The sequence below is a fragment of the Histomonas meleagridis genome, assembly GCF_020186115.1.
Source record: "Histomonas meleagridis strain 2922-C6/04-10x chromosome Unknown contig_33, whole genome shotgun sequence".
Classification (NCBI taxonomy): Eukaryota; Parabasalia; order Tritrichomonadida; family Dientamoebidae; genus Histomonas; species Histomonas meleagridis.
Window position 1 is genome coordinate 484,750 of NW_027150870.1, and position 15,318 is coordinate 500,067.

Below are 15,318 nucleotides of genomic sequence, written 5' to 3' on the forward strand. Positions count from 1 at the left end.
AACTTATGAAAAATGTACAATAGCTATAAATTATATTATACAAAACCACAAGTCTTTGGATTTATTAATGAATACTTTATATGAAATAATTTGTAAATTTACGAATGAAAAATGTTTTAAATATCTTTTTAGACATATATTACCAATAGTTAATCATTTTGATATATTTAATGACAAAAATAATTGGAATATATTAAAGAAAATGATTTATATTGCAAAACCAATATCATTTCAATTTGTAAAAACTTTAAGTTATGATAAAATTAATGATTTGATCAAAGAATATCCAGAAATAAGTAATATTTTAAAAAATATCAATAAATGAAAAGAATAATTATTTCATCATCAAATATTTTAATATTTCTTAATATTTATAACTATAGCTTTCTTTAATACTGATGAAAAATGCATTTTTCGATGTATTTTTGCAGAACGTACAACGAGATTATAAATCACATGGAATTCTACTGTCACTTTTTCAAAACCGAAAAATCCACATAAAAAGTGATATCACAAATAGAAATGTTATTTTTTAAAAATTAACTACACTTTGTGAGAAATTAAATGCATTTAATAAATTTCTAATATCTTGACTATTCTTCAGAAATTTAATATCTTGATTATTCTGATTTTAAAATGTGCTGGGAAAAAAATTGTGTTTTATAAGAATTGAATGAGTTTCAGAGGTTGTGGTTCGTATTTATTTGATTATATTAAAATTAATAAAAAATCGTAAGCGAATTTTGCAAAAAAATGATTTTATTTTAGTATTGTAAAGTATTCAAATGAACGATTTTTACGCTCGTTTTTGATCGTGATTTTCACTTTTTGTATGATCTCCATTTTTTTCTATACTTTTTGAGTTTTTTGACATTCTATCGTGCATAAACACACAGATCTTGATCGTTTGACGTGATTGTCACCCCCTCCCATCTGGTTGAACTTTTAACTTTTAGTTAGGGGCTTTTATCATAGCCAATATCACTGTGTAATTTTGGGATTTAGTAAAAACTACCATTGGGGAATATATACCTATTTATTTTTATATTTATACTTTCTGCGCAGGAACTTGCAAATCAGACGATTAGCCACACCTTAGTATGGAATTTACACCACAATAGAATGGATATATTTTGAGTTTGAAGTAATGTTAATGTTATCTCAAAAATCTTTTGCTCCTTTCCATAGACACATGTTAACATTTCGAAAAATTTACGTTTTGATTCTATAACAATTTCATTAATTTCTTATTTTAGTTAAGTTAATTACCTTCTTGACCGAATTTCTTTTTGTCCATTTCTCATATTGAATGAGGTCTTGTTTAGAAACTGATGGGCGCACTTTTTGGATACTCTGGCGGAAGTCATCTATTGTTAGCGAAGGAGGCTTAAGCATCGCCAATTGCGCTGGCGACATTTCGAGGACTGTCATGTGCATTGAGCCTGGTGTGCCCGGGTTACATGGATATAATTGCCCTTGGTACTCAACGAAGTTTTCTGCTTGTTGGATACGGTTCACTGGTGCCATAGCTGCATCGCGTGCCAAAATGTTCATATCTGCACCTGAATATCCGTCTGTCAAACGCGTGGAAATTTCTTAATTATATATAATTTATCTAACTTCCATATATAACTTTTGAAATAAACAATTATTTCATACCAAAATTATTTGGTGTTGATGAATCTACCATGATTAAATTCGAACAAGGCGCATGACATTTGCAAATACTTTTTTAAGTGAAGTTCATGATATTTATTAATTTTTTTTTAATAGGTTAATGACATTGATGAAGAATAGAAGAGAACCATATATCGCATATACATATAACATTAATATCAAATTTTTCGGTGAACGAAATTCAACATTTTCTCTCTCGATGTTCGGAAAGCAGTCGATGAAATGTTTGCAACTGGTAATTTCTCAGGATATGGCGCTGATAATGATCTTCGCACAGATTACTAAAAATTAGTTGCTATTTGGATATGGATTAGTGACAACATCGAATATGGTGGTGTAGGCCAGAACGGAAATTCAGCATACGATGCAATTGTTGACCATAAAGTCGTTTGCCAAGGTTATTCAGCTATATCATCTCTCTTCTTTAATCGTGCAGGTATTGAAGGGATTGCTGTTATTGGAATTACAAAAGGTAGTCATGCATGGAATTGGGTTCATCTTGGCGAAGATTGGTATGCATATGATAGCACAGATTCTCGAGAAGGATTATTCTTAAAGGCACTTGATGGTTCATATCATAGGAAATATTATACTTATGTTAATGGTGAATTGGAATATGGTTTCCCGATTACTGATGTTGACTATCAATATAAAGCATATCCATGGCAAGACCCTAAAGATAAGCCACTATTCTATCAAAAAGAAGCAACAGACTCTGGTTTAATTGGGTCAAATCTTAGGTGGACATTAAAGAAAGGGCTTCTTACGATTAAAGGAAATGGACCAATGCGCGATTTTGAAAACGAAACACTTGTTCCATGGAAGAATTTCTTTAATGATATTACAGATCTTAAGATTGAAGAATGTGTTACGACTATTGGTGATTATGCATTTTATTATGTAAAGACTCTTAAGTACGAAAATTGCCAAGATAAATTGGGATCAATTAAATCAATTGGAAAGAATACATTTTCTGATATAGATAAATTTGTTGAAGATCTTAAAGATAAAGCAAAAAGCAAATGTTATCACATTTTCATTAAATAAGTGTTTATTCAAACAAAACAAATGATGAATTCTCAAATGGCATTTCCAATAAATTAGATGATCATTCTCCATCTTCAGAAATTACCAGGTTTTCGTTAGTCTTAATGCAGTCCCTTAGTTCATTTATCAAGTTTTCAGTGATTTCATCGTCTGTTGGAACATTTTGTAAACATTGAATTAATTCATCGTCAAAAAAAGGTATATCGAAATGTGCAATATTCAATAATCCTTTCAGTAAAAGCGGGGTACTTTCAATTGAAAACATCAATTCCTTGATATAATTAATCAAGCCAATTTGTATTAGAGCATTAATTTGTAGTGCATCGCAATTGATTAATGTTATAGAAAACAACTCTAGAATTGCTTCTTTTAGATCAAAGTCCAGATTGTCAAACAAAGCGCCTATGTGCTCAAAGATTTGAGCTGCAATTAAAGAGTTAACGTAAAAACCGCCACGGTTTACAACGCTCTGAAAAAGTTTCACCACTGAAATTTGAATGCTTTTTTCGGTTTTTAACATGCCATGGAAGACGTTAAAATCGATCATTTGATGGAAACGAGAAATGTTTTCTTCGTTATAACTTATATAACAGAGTTTTAAAATCTCAACAATATAAAATACAGTGGGGATATCTTGCGAATTTATGAAGTTTAAAATCAAATCTTCAATAAATTTTGAAGATAAAAATTGATTTACGACTAACAACAAATAGAACAAACCACATATGCTATGTGCATAGCAGGGTTCGATGTTGTTTTGGAAAATAAAACAGAATATTCGATAAAGTAAATCAATTGATCGTTCATTAAGAATATCTGCTTTCCTCGCAATGTTCGAAAGTAACCACGAAGAACTTTGGAGAACTTGGCTTTCTGTGGACTTTGAGATTTCATTGAATAGCATATCTAATAATTGAAATATATATTTGAAATGATTCAAAAAAATGTCTGTAGAGTAAAGATTAATTAAAAGACGTAATGCTCCTATTTTGGTATCAACACTATAATTGACAAAATTATTTAAAATAATTTGAACAGTGTCATATTTCGTAATTAAATCAACAATAACATCTTTTGATGCATCTGAAAGTATAACAAGTAACGTAAACGCACGAGCTAATAAAGTTTGATTTCCTTCAACTGCATCATGAAGAGGTGTTTCAGCAGCATTTAAATCTACAATAATAAGAAGTGTATCTAGTATTTCAGATTTTTTAAGTTTGTTGCAATATTCATTCATTTCAACATTTTGTGAAATTGCTGTAATACAGAAATTGATTAAATTTTCGATTTGTAACAAAATATTTCCGAAATTTAAATTAATCCAAGAAGTAAAAAGTCTTTGGCATGTGTCATGAAAAATTTCAATGCTCTCTATAGTTGGTAATTTATCAACATCTTCATATATTTGGGGAACAAAAGAGGAAATACGCATTCTTCCATGCATTGAGTTGAATGCTGATACTTCAGCAAAAGAAAACTTCTTACCCAGCGCATAACTCACCAGCATTTTTAGTGAACTTAACAAGCATATAGGTCTTTATCAAAAAGTTTAAAATAAACGTTCCAAATATTGACGCTTTCACTGTAAACTGATGAATATCCACTTTTTTAATGCTTTTGTGGTGTCAATATACATTTGAATAGTTTTATCAAGAATTAATTTTTTGATTGAATTTTTGTGATACAAAATTAACGGTCGATATCTTCTATTTATGTCCGAAATATTTAATCAAGGGTCCATGTCTTCTATGGTAAAACAGCTAGTTGGAAATGAAGAAACTCTTTCACAAGAAGCTGAAAATATTCTTATACAAATTGGAATGGAATTATTTGAATTAATTGCTCAAAATTCCATAACTGAAGCAAAGGCGAGGCAACCTGATCAGGAACATGTAACAGTTGAACAGTGCGATGCTTCTCTCGTGTGTGATGCTCTTTTAAAAAATAATCACCAACAAATTAACAAATCACAAAATCCAGAGCACCTTGAAAGGATGGAGCTTCTAAGGATGTTCCGCGAATCAAAGGAAAATCAATAAATATATGTTTAATGTTAAAAAAAATATTATTTTATTTAATGATTAAAATCGTGTTTGAAATTATTATAGCTCATACAAAGCATCGCCCTTGAATTATAATAACGAAATTTGTCACTATAGCGCGATTTTATAAAAAAAAAATGATATTAATAAATTAGAAACTTTTATCTAACATAAATTTATGTGTGTATATTAAATATATGTATATAACATATCTGTGCATAACATATTTATGTATTACATTTTCATTGTGTATAGCATATATTAAATATTATATATTCATTATAAGATATAACATCATATTTAACATATTCATTGTATATAATCTTATATACAATAATGTAATTTATGATGATATTATATTTGAATATATGAAATACATGATTGTGTTATAACACATAAATATGCTCTGCATGATGTTATACATAAGTATGTTACATATGATTATGTCAACATAAGATTTAAAGAATATTTCAAGTTTTTCTTTGCCCAAAAAAATCAACAAATTTCATAAAGTATGTGCTTCATAAGGTTTATTGCAAAATTTCTAATCTTTGAATAAAAATTCATAGAAAGTAGGCTAAACTTGTTTTTGGAATTTGGCAGAAGCTGTTAAAATTATTGAAATTAATTTTGAATTAAGCATTAATTCCTTCTTGTTCAAGAAGTAATTTAACTATTTCTATATAACCACATCCAGATGCAAACATAAGTGCTGTATCATATAGTTTAAATAATTTCCAAATATTATTTTAAAATAAAAAAAATATTAAAATAAATCTCAAATTAAGCAAATAAATACCTTTCCCATTAATATCAATTCCTCTTTGTTTTAAAATATATTCAACAAGTTCAATATTTCCTATTTCTACAGAGTATATTAAAATATTTTTTGGAATTGGATTTTCTTTCAGAAAATGTTTTATGAGATAAAGATTTCCAATTCTTGCACTGTCATTAATAATATTTTCATTAATTTTCAATCCATTTTGTTGTAAAAACTTTAAAATTTCAATGTTCCAAAACATAATACATTCTATTCCTAATTCTTCTAAATCTTTAATTTCAATAACATTGTTTTCATAAAGATAATAAAAGATATCATTTCGATGAAACATAATTGCTGCTTCATATGCATTGTCAAATGAAGAATGATTTTGTTCACATAAATGAATAATTTCTTCATTTCCACTTGCAACTGCATATTTACCTGTTTTATTTACATTTGCACCATTCATAAGTAAATATTTAAAACATTTAACTGACCCAAAAAATGCTGCATAATCTATTAATGAAACACCATAATAATTGACAAAACCACATCTTTCATAAACTGATGGTAGAATATATCGATTATAATTAAATTTTGAATGTGATGTTATTTCTTGAAGTTTTTCTATTTCATCATTTCGAATTACTTTTGCAATTTCATTTGGATTATGGCCATCTTCAATTAATTTCTTATGAAGCGCCCAATCATTCTTTGAGAGTTCTTCAATGTTTGACATATGTCTAGAAGAACGATAATTCATTGTTTGAATTTCTTCTTTAGTCATATAGTGAATAAAATATAGACTTTTCTTAGCTTTTAATATTTTTGGATCAATAATGTTATATTCACATAATTTCAAAAGTGGATAATTTGGTTCTTTCTCAATAAGTGTTGAAAAAAAAAGAAAATTAGTAAAAACATCAAAAATTTTAGATTTGACTTTATAAGTTTCTTGAAATTTTTGAATTTCATTCATGAAATTTAAATATATAGTAAAATCATTGTCTGTAGTAATAATACAGATAAAGACAAAATGACTTATAACAACATTAAATGAACATGGGTAATCATAATCAAATATGGAAATAATTGTTTGAGATGATTGAGAAATATTTTTTTTATTTAAACCAAATATGATTTGCTGAATTGATTCAATGATTTCCATTTCGCTTGCTTTTGAGTTTTGATGTTTTTTATTTGGACTGTTTGCCAACATGAACAAATGAAATCAATTGATTTTGATCAACCTTTTTTGTATTATTTATCAAAAGTGACGAATTTTTTCATTATTTTACCTCACATAATTGGACACTCAAATTTGGTATTCATTATAACATTATTCATTTGAAGTGGTATCCATATTTGCCACAATAATTATCTGGTTAATGTCCTAAAAATTTTAATTTAAAATTCTTATGATCATACAATGATTGCTCAATTTCTTTAAAAAGGCTTTATCTATATTTTTTTATTTTTTCTGAAGGGGTTTTGAAAGATTTCTTTAGCTTAAAACTTAAATATTATAAATGTTATTGCAATATCAAATAATTATAATTAATTAGTTGAAAACTTAATTTGTGATTATGAATCATATATGAAACATTTATCCAACCAAATAATGTTATAATGAACGGTGCTAAAGAACCAATTCCAATAATAAGAATTAATAACAATTACATCGAATTTGAACATTCTAATGGATGAATTTAAGAAAATTCATTTATCAGAAGGAATGTACAATATTTGAAACTAATCGTGATAAAAATAATGAAAAAGAACAACTGAAATTACCTAATAACACAAATATTATAATTAAATTCTAAATAAAAATGGACGTGAATGTAAAATATAAAAAAAAAGTGGATTAGGAATAGCTTCAATCATTGGAATTTCCATTTCTGTAGCTGTTGCTTTAATTGGTGGAATTCGATGTTATTTCAAAGCAAAAAAGAAAAAGATTAACAGAACACTACAACTGTGATTAATCACCTCATTTGGTATTTTGCTCTAACGTTCGCCGATTCAAGACACCGCCGATTTCATGTGTCGAATCGAAGCCAAAAAAAATGAATGAAAAAACACACGGTTTTATTGAAAAAGTTAGTGGTTGTAAGCGCTAAAATAATAACCCGCCACAACCATTTTTCAAGATGTCAGGCAGAGGAAAAGGTGGTAAAGGTCTCGGTAAGGGAGGCGCTAAACGTCATAGGAAAGTTATGCGTGAAAACATTCAAGGTATTACAAAGCCAGCTATCAGAAGATTAGCTCGTCGTGGTGGTGTCAAGCGTATCAGCGGTGACATATACGAAGAAATCCGTGGAGTTCTTCGTCATTTCCTTGAAAATGTTATTCGTGATTCAGTTACATATACAGAGCATGCAAGAAGGAAGACAGTTACAGCAATGGACGTTGTCTATGCTCTTAAGCGCCAAGGCAGAACACTTTATGGTTTCTAAATCTATTTTCGATCGAATAAAATTTTGCTTTAATGAAATTTGCATGCATATTGGTGAATTTTTTTGACTGATGAAAATAGGTATTTGCTACCCACCAATTTTATAATATGCTATGGCATCTTAGATGGAAATATTGCATAAAAACTCTTTAAAATAACACATTCACCAAAACTTGCAAGTTCGGGCACCCGAAAAAAAAAAAAAACATAAAAAATATCACCTGTAAGAATCGAACTTCCAACTAAGATAAAATTGGCCACCGGCCTAACTAACCGTTGTTTCACTGTGAATTTTAGTTATTCCAAATTAGCAGAAATTTAATTAAAAGAAATTACTTATGCAATAATTTGGAACCAAATTCGAATTCTATTAAACATGTTAATTAAAAAATAAAACATTTATAAATCTATATTTATTAAACACAGCATATATTATATTCCGATAAAGTCATCATACTCTTCTTCCTCTTCAACAAAGAGCAATGATTTTGTTTTTGCGTAAAGAGATTCATTTTCATTTCGAATCCATTCATCTCCGAGAACGGACTCAAAGAATGGATGTTCGATTATCTCAAAAGCACTTATGCGCTTTTGTGGATCTGCTTCAAGTGTTCTTTGGATCAAATCCTTCAAATCTGGATATTGTTCAAACATTTTTTCAACATTGTCATGAATCAAAAATAAAAATGTGAGACCATAACTTAAGATATCTGAGGAATATAAAATTGGATCACTATCAACCAGTTTAATAGAATTTTCGAAGTCAAAAATTTGTGGTTTTGGTTCTTCACTTTCTATTCCATCTACGATCATATTTGCCAGTTTGGTGTTTCTTAGAAGAATATTATTGTTATGTAATGTTGAAAGAGCAATAGCAATTCTATACATAACAATTGAAATGAAGCGAATTGAAAGATTAGATAAATTCTGTACACCGAATGATGCTTTACCACATTCGTAAGGCATAACAAGAACTCTGTAAATTTCATAATAAAATTGCTCCAAAATAGGTGTCATGTATGGATGTTGAAATTCCGATTACAGTTGAGATGTGAAATCAACTTCAGCCATGTTTCCTTGAGTAATGGAAATAAATTTGAGTAAATATTTTTTTTGATACTTGGTTGCAACATACATGCAAGAGCTATTCGTGCTATAACAGAGGCGGTCAAGCTCGTACCCGTTTATATGTGATCCAAGTTGACCGAACATTCAAAGAATGAATCGAGATGTGGCATCTCCACTATAACCGCTGGTATAGATTAATTTTGAGTTAAAAATGATCCGATTTTCGGTTAAAATGGTAACTCTTATAATCATTTTGACTCAAGTTTGCATTAGTAATATGATGAACAATATCAAACCTTCGGAATAAAAACATACATATGCAGGTATCATTCAAAAAAGATCACTTTAAAATAAATTATAAAATTAAGAAATTTTATTCTTTGTATGAAATGTTTAATTATTTTTTCTTCGTTTTAAGCAATTTCACAATGTCTTTATGTCCTTCTTCAGATGCAATTGAACATGCTGTATCAAATATATGTTATAAATTCCAAAAATTATTTTTTGATTCCAAATTTTGGAAATATACATTAATTTTATTAGAGAAATATTTTTAACATTTAAATTAATACCTTTTTGTTTAATAAGTAATTTGACTATTTCAGTTGAACCTTTTCTTGCTGCATACATTAAAGCTGTTTCAAACAATTTCATAAAACTTCAAATTAATTTGTAAAACATCAAATTTTTTAATATGAATTTCAAAGACAACAAACAAAATTTATCCTTAACATTCAAATTAATTCCTTTATACTTAAGAAGTAACTTAACGATTTCAATTTTATCATTTTCGACTGCGTGCATAAGAGCAGTTTTAAATCGGAATAATAAATACCAAATTTTCACAAGAAATTAAAAACTATTAAAACAAATAGCAAATCAAACAAACTAATATCTCTATAATTTATTTGTATTCCTTCTTGTTGAAGAAGTAATTTAATTATTTCAAGATTTTGGTTTTCACTTTCGATTGCAAGTATAAGTGCATTTTGAAATTATATTCATAAATTCTAAATAATATTTTGCATCAGTAAAACATTTCATATAACATCAAATAAAAACTTATATACATCACTCTTAACATTAAGATCAATTCCTTCATGTTCAAGAAGTAACTTAACTACTTCTGTATTACCTACTGAAGATGCATGCATAAGTGGTGTCCAAAATATTTTAAATAATTTCCAAATGTAATTTTGAAATATTAAATTATTAAAATAAATCCAAAATAAAACAAATAAATGTCTTTTACATTAACATTAATTCCTTCTTGTTCAAGAAGTATTTTCGTTGTTTCTGGTTGATTATATTTCGCTGCTAAATTTAATGCATTTTGAAATTATTTAAATAAATTTCATTAAATATTATAAAATTTCATTAAATAACATAAACAAATTTCAAATAACATAAATAAAAATTAATATTTTCACAAATATCTTCATGTTTTAATAAAGTTTGTAAAACATCAGCCCAACCTTTTTCAGCTGCTTCAAAGAATAATGTTCTAAACAGATTAAATGAATTCCATAAATTATAAATCAAATACTAAATTTTAATGATTAACTTTAAATAAAACAAAAAAATATTTTTTGCATTATAATCAATATCTTTTTGTTCAAGTAATAATTTAACAACATCAATTTTGTTATAAATTGCTGCTAATAAAAGTGCTGTATTAAATAATTTAAATTAATTTTATAATATATTTAAAAAGAACAAAACCATTAAATAAATATCATCTTTAGCATTAATATCAGTTTTCTCATTTTGAAGTAATAATTTAACAACATCAATTCTACCATTATGAGATGCTTCCAGAAGAGCAGTTTGAAATTCAGAAAATAAATTCCAAATAAAAACTAGAAATATAAAATATTTATAATAAAATCCATAGAAAACATTGAAATATCTTTTGCATTAACATCAGTTTCTGGATTATCGAGAATCATTTTAGCAATTTTCTCATTCATTGCACGCATTAAAGGAGTTTTAAATCAAGAAAACAAACGCCAAATAATTATGAACAACATCTATAGATTTAGCGTTAATATCAATTCCATCTTTCTTAATAATGAATTCGACAAGTTCATAATTACTTGTACGTGTTGCATAAGCTAAAATATTTTTAGGTATTTGATGTTTTTCAAGAAAATATTTCACAAGAAACAAATTTCCTGTTTTTGCTGCTTTATTTATTATATCATCATTAATTTCCAAATTTTTCTCTATTAAATATGATAATATTTCATAGTTATTACATACAATACATTTCTTTCCTAACACATTTAAATTAGCACTTTCTTCTAATTTGTTTTCATAAATATATTTAAAGATATCGTTTTGATGGAATTCAATTGCTGTTACATATGCACCTTCAAATGATGAATTATTTTGTTCGCATAAATGAATTATCTCTATGTTTCCACCTGCAACAGCATATTCACCTGTTTTATGTATATCAGCGCCATTCATATGTAAATATTTAAAACATTTAACAGCAGAAAAAAATGCTGCATAATCAACAATTGATACAGAATATCGATTAAGAAGAACACATGTTTCATAATGACTCCTTTCAATTGTTTGATTATATGAAAAGCCAACTTGTGTTGATAATTCTTGTAATTGTTCAACATTATCATTTCGTATAATTTCGGCTATTTTAGTCGGATTAACTCCTTCTTGAAAGAGTTTCTTATGTAATTCGATGGGATCTTGCCCTTCCCCATAACTTCGAGCTAAATTAAGTAGAAAACGTGGAACTTCTTGAGGATCAAGATTTGGTTTATGATGAATAAAAAACATTGAATAATTACTTATTAAATCATCTGCTTTATAATAACCATCTTCAATTAACATTTCTTCAAGGTAAATAGTTTCATGTCGTGGATATGATTTCCTCGTATTGATGTAATCAAGAAATATTTCAATGGGATTTTGGTCAAATAATTTTTCGCTTTCTTCTTTTTCGTGAAATTTCTTTAAAAATCGTAAATTTGTATGAATATTTCCCTTTCGGGCTCTGAAAGATGATAATATCATATGACATAATTCTAAATTAATTGAATATGAATAATTGGCATCAAATAGATTGACAAGTTCATCAATGGATGCTTCAATATTTGAATCATTTAACTCAAAAACAATATGATTTATAGATTGAAGATAAGAAAGATGATTTTTTGAGTTTTCTTGAGACATTTTCTGGTGATTTAATTTGAAATTTGCATCAAACGAAAAGTTATTGGATTTGTGTAGGATATCGGCAATAACCGAAATCGACCACCCACAAAACAGGATGATCAAAATATATTCAAATTCCACACTACTTTTGCGCAAAAGTCTTTTTAAATGTCATAAAACGTTTATTGGAAGTTAAGAAAAATAATTTACTTTTTTTTTTCACGATCACATCGAAACCATAATTAAAAACAATGGAAAGTTTATGCGATATTCGTTTTGTGTAAAGAAATGATAGAGTTGAATGAATGGAAAATGATGGACCACTGAATCTGAAGGAATAAATAAAGTTATTTCATTTATGTACCAATAAAAGAAACATTTCGAAACGAATTTAAATTTTCAGCAAAACGAAAATTAAAGAAATAATTACCAATTCACAAAATAATTTATTAATATTTATCACTTACATCTTAAAGTTGATTATCTGTGGCAATTCTCTATAATTAAATTCCAATTTGAATGGTTTTCTTTTATCGGCATTTTTCGTTCTTGGTTTCTTAATTTCTGTTTCGTTTTTCTTTGGCTCCACTTGATCTGTTTGTTCCAACATTTGTTCCTGTTGTTTTTTATCTGTTTTCTTTTTTCTTCTTTTTACATCTTGTTGCCCTTGATTTACATTTTGATGATCTTGCTGTTGTTGATCAATGAAATTAAATCTTCGAATAGGATTCGCATATAATCTCAAGTATCTTCTTACTGGTAAATTTGTTATAACAATCATCTTCAATCGTTGCATAACAAGTACATGTTTAGCGAAGAAGCTATTAGCAAATTGTTTTAAACTTGTTCTCATTACTGCATCATATTGATTGTTCCCATATATCTCTATATTTACTGTATGTAATGACAATAATTTACTATAACCAAATTGACATATACCTTCAATCAATGCTTGATCATGTTCGATCTTCCAATCTTTTGGTAACTCCAATTGATCTCTAAACACGGTAGGTAACGAAGGCCATAATTGTCGAATATAATTTAACACATAAAATCGACTTTTTAAAGATTTGATATCTTGTTCTGGTATAACGATGGTGGGGTACCTCAAATCCGTTACCCTATCGTTGTCGTTATCGTCGTTAACAATGACATTTGTATTTAATATTAATTGTTGATAAGGTCCAACTGTTGTTAATGATTTAATAAAATATTTCACATAACTTGAAATCATTTTTGTGTTTTTTGAGGTGATCCTAGCGATAGCTTGGAATTCTTCCCAATCACTTTCACTAGCAATTGTTTGAGGGATAAAATATTCTTGTAATGCATAAATAATCGAACGATGTTCGAAGTCATTCCAAAACCCAAAAAACGGTCCGTTTTCGAACGTTAACACTAACGGCCTAATTAACGGATTCGAGTTTAACGTATTCAGCCCATTCAATTTCATTTCATGTAAAACGTATGAAAACAAATCTTGAGCAATTGCTAAATATAATGAATTAAACATATTCTTTAGCATGTCATCACTATAATTTAATATTTGTACACTTTTCGCTATCAATTGCCAATTTTCACCATATTCCAAAAATGATTTAATTAATCTATAAATTTGTTCCGGATTAATATTTTGATTACCAATGAAAAAACGTGGTGGTAAATAATTAATTGGTCTTACTGACAAAAATGCTCTAACGATCCAATTCTTAGTAAATTGCATTAAATGATTATCAATAGTTTCTTGCGAATGTAATAACCTACCGAATGGTGTACTATTAAATAATGTTGTTGACATTAATTGATCTGTTTGCGCTAAGTGTTGCCAATACATATTATCTTGATGAAACTCTGTGGTGAATGCCTCGTTATTAAATTGATACCACAGAATCGAATTAATGACATTATAATTCGGTAAATATTTCGGAGAGATATTACTAATTAAACTTAATAATATGGATTTGCCATAGACAACAACTTCTTCAATTGGTTTCTCTACAAAATTAGAAATGCGTTCCCATTGATTAATGCCAAAGCGAAACATCGCTGTAAGTAATTGTGCACAATCGGGACTTTTCCACGCGCTTTTGTTGCTTCCTAATGATGGACTTAATGACCCAAATATTGAATCCCAAAAATCTGTCGATGAAATTTTGGAATGATCAAATCCAATGATATCTTTAATATGCATAAAATCATTTGGATAATGAAGTTGAAGATCTGTTTGTTGTTCTTGTTGTTGTGATCGTTGTGGATCTGATAATAAAAAAGCAATTCGAAAATATGTATCGACTTCAAACGTGTTCATTAGTGAGAAGTTCAAACAACCGCCGTCAATTGAATTACTGCCTTCAATTGTGTTGGCAAAAATCTCGGATTCAATGGAATTCTGTGTGAGTATGTGATAAACAGGTATTGAATGATCAGGATTTTTTGATAGAATATATTGAATGAAATTGACTTCCGATTTAAAATTCTTTGCAATATCCACGAAAATAATCTGTTGTAAACCCGTTATAAATCTGTCAATTTTTGTTGTTAATATATCTCTTGTTAATAAGATAACACTACCAACAAAATCATTTTTAACATTATCATTTTCAATGTTCGAATTTAAAATTGAACAACCCTTACCAGTTGAAGTTATAACCTTATGTATTAAACGTAATAAACATAAACTATCCGAAACTACAAATGTTAGATTTATGTTTTCGATCATTTCTAAAATTTTCATAATTTTCGAATTTGTTGATATTATAAAATCAATTTTTTGTGAATCATCAAGAACAGTATGTTCATTAACGCCATTCTTGAACATATATTCTTGTTTTAATACATGATAAAATGTTGGTATAGCAATTGGGTTAAATGATAAATAATAAAGTTGTTGAACTAATTTCGTACCACGTAAAGATGATGAACGACTTTGTTTCGTACGAAACACAGAACTAATCCATTTATATGTTATATTTTTTATACTATTCGGTACAAATATAATATTCTCATCAAAATTAAATACACTATTTTTTGCAAATTCATAATCAATTGGTATATAATCTTCATTCGGTATGTCG

General features: G+C 27.8%; 4 protein-coding genes across 4 annotated transcripts; 2 read left to right on the top strand and 2 right to left on the bottom strand.

Annotated features, from left to right (window-relative positions):
• Nucleotides 1-1,239: 1,239 nt before the first annotated feature.
• Nucleotides 1,240-1,554, bottom strand: GO595_005357 (putative vacuolar sorting ATPase Vps4; the record flags this gene model as incomplete). Its single annotated transcript, XM_067918591.1, has 1 exon — nt 1,240-1,554. One exon carries the CDS (start codon nt 1,552-1,554, stop codon nt 1,240-1,242), a length of 315 nt encoding a protein of 104 aa, XP_067774570.1.
• A 322-nt stretch (nt 1,555-1,876) lies between these two features.
• On the top strand, nt 1,877-2,724 carry GO595_005358 (transglutaminase domain-containing protein; the record flags this gene model as incomplete). The annotated part of the gene is made up of 2 exons (XM_067918592.1): nt 1,877-1,890; nt 1,992-2,724. 2 exons carry the CDS (start codon nt 1,877-1,879, stop codon nt 2,722-2,724), a joined length of 747 nt encoding a protein of 248 aa, XP_067774571.1.
• A 4,964-nt stretch (nt 2,725-7,688) lies between these two features.
• GO595_005359 (histone H4-3) lies at nt 7,689-7,994 on the top strand (the record flags this gene model as incomplete). The annotated part of the gene is made up of 1 exon (XM_067918593.1): nt 7,689-7,994. The coding sequence occupies one exon, from the start codon at nt 7,689-7,691 to the stop codon at nt 7,992-7,994; it is 306 nt and encodes a 101-aa protein (XP_067774572.1).
• A 431-nt stretch (nt 7,995-8,425) lies between these two features.
• On the bottom strand, nt 8,426-9,010 carry GO595_005360 (AGC family protein kinase; the record flags this gene model as incomplete). Its single annotated transcript, XM_067918594.1, has 1 exon — nt 8,426-9,010. One exon carries the CDS (start codon nt 9,008-9,010, stop codon nt 8,426-8,428), a length of 585 nt encoding a protein of 194 aa, XP_067774573.1.
• Between the last annotated feature and the right edge of the window lie 6,308 nt (nt 9,011-15,318).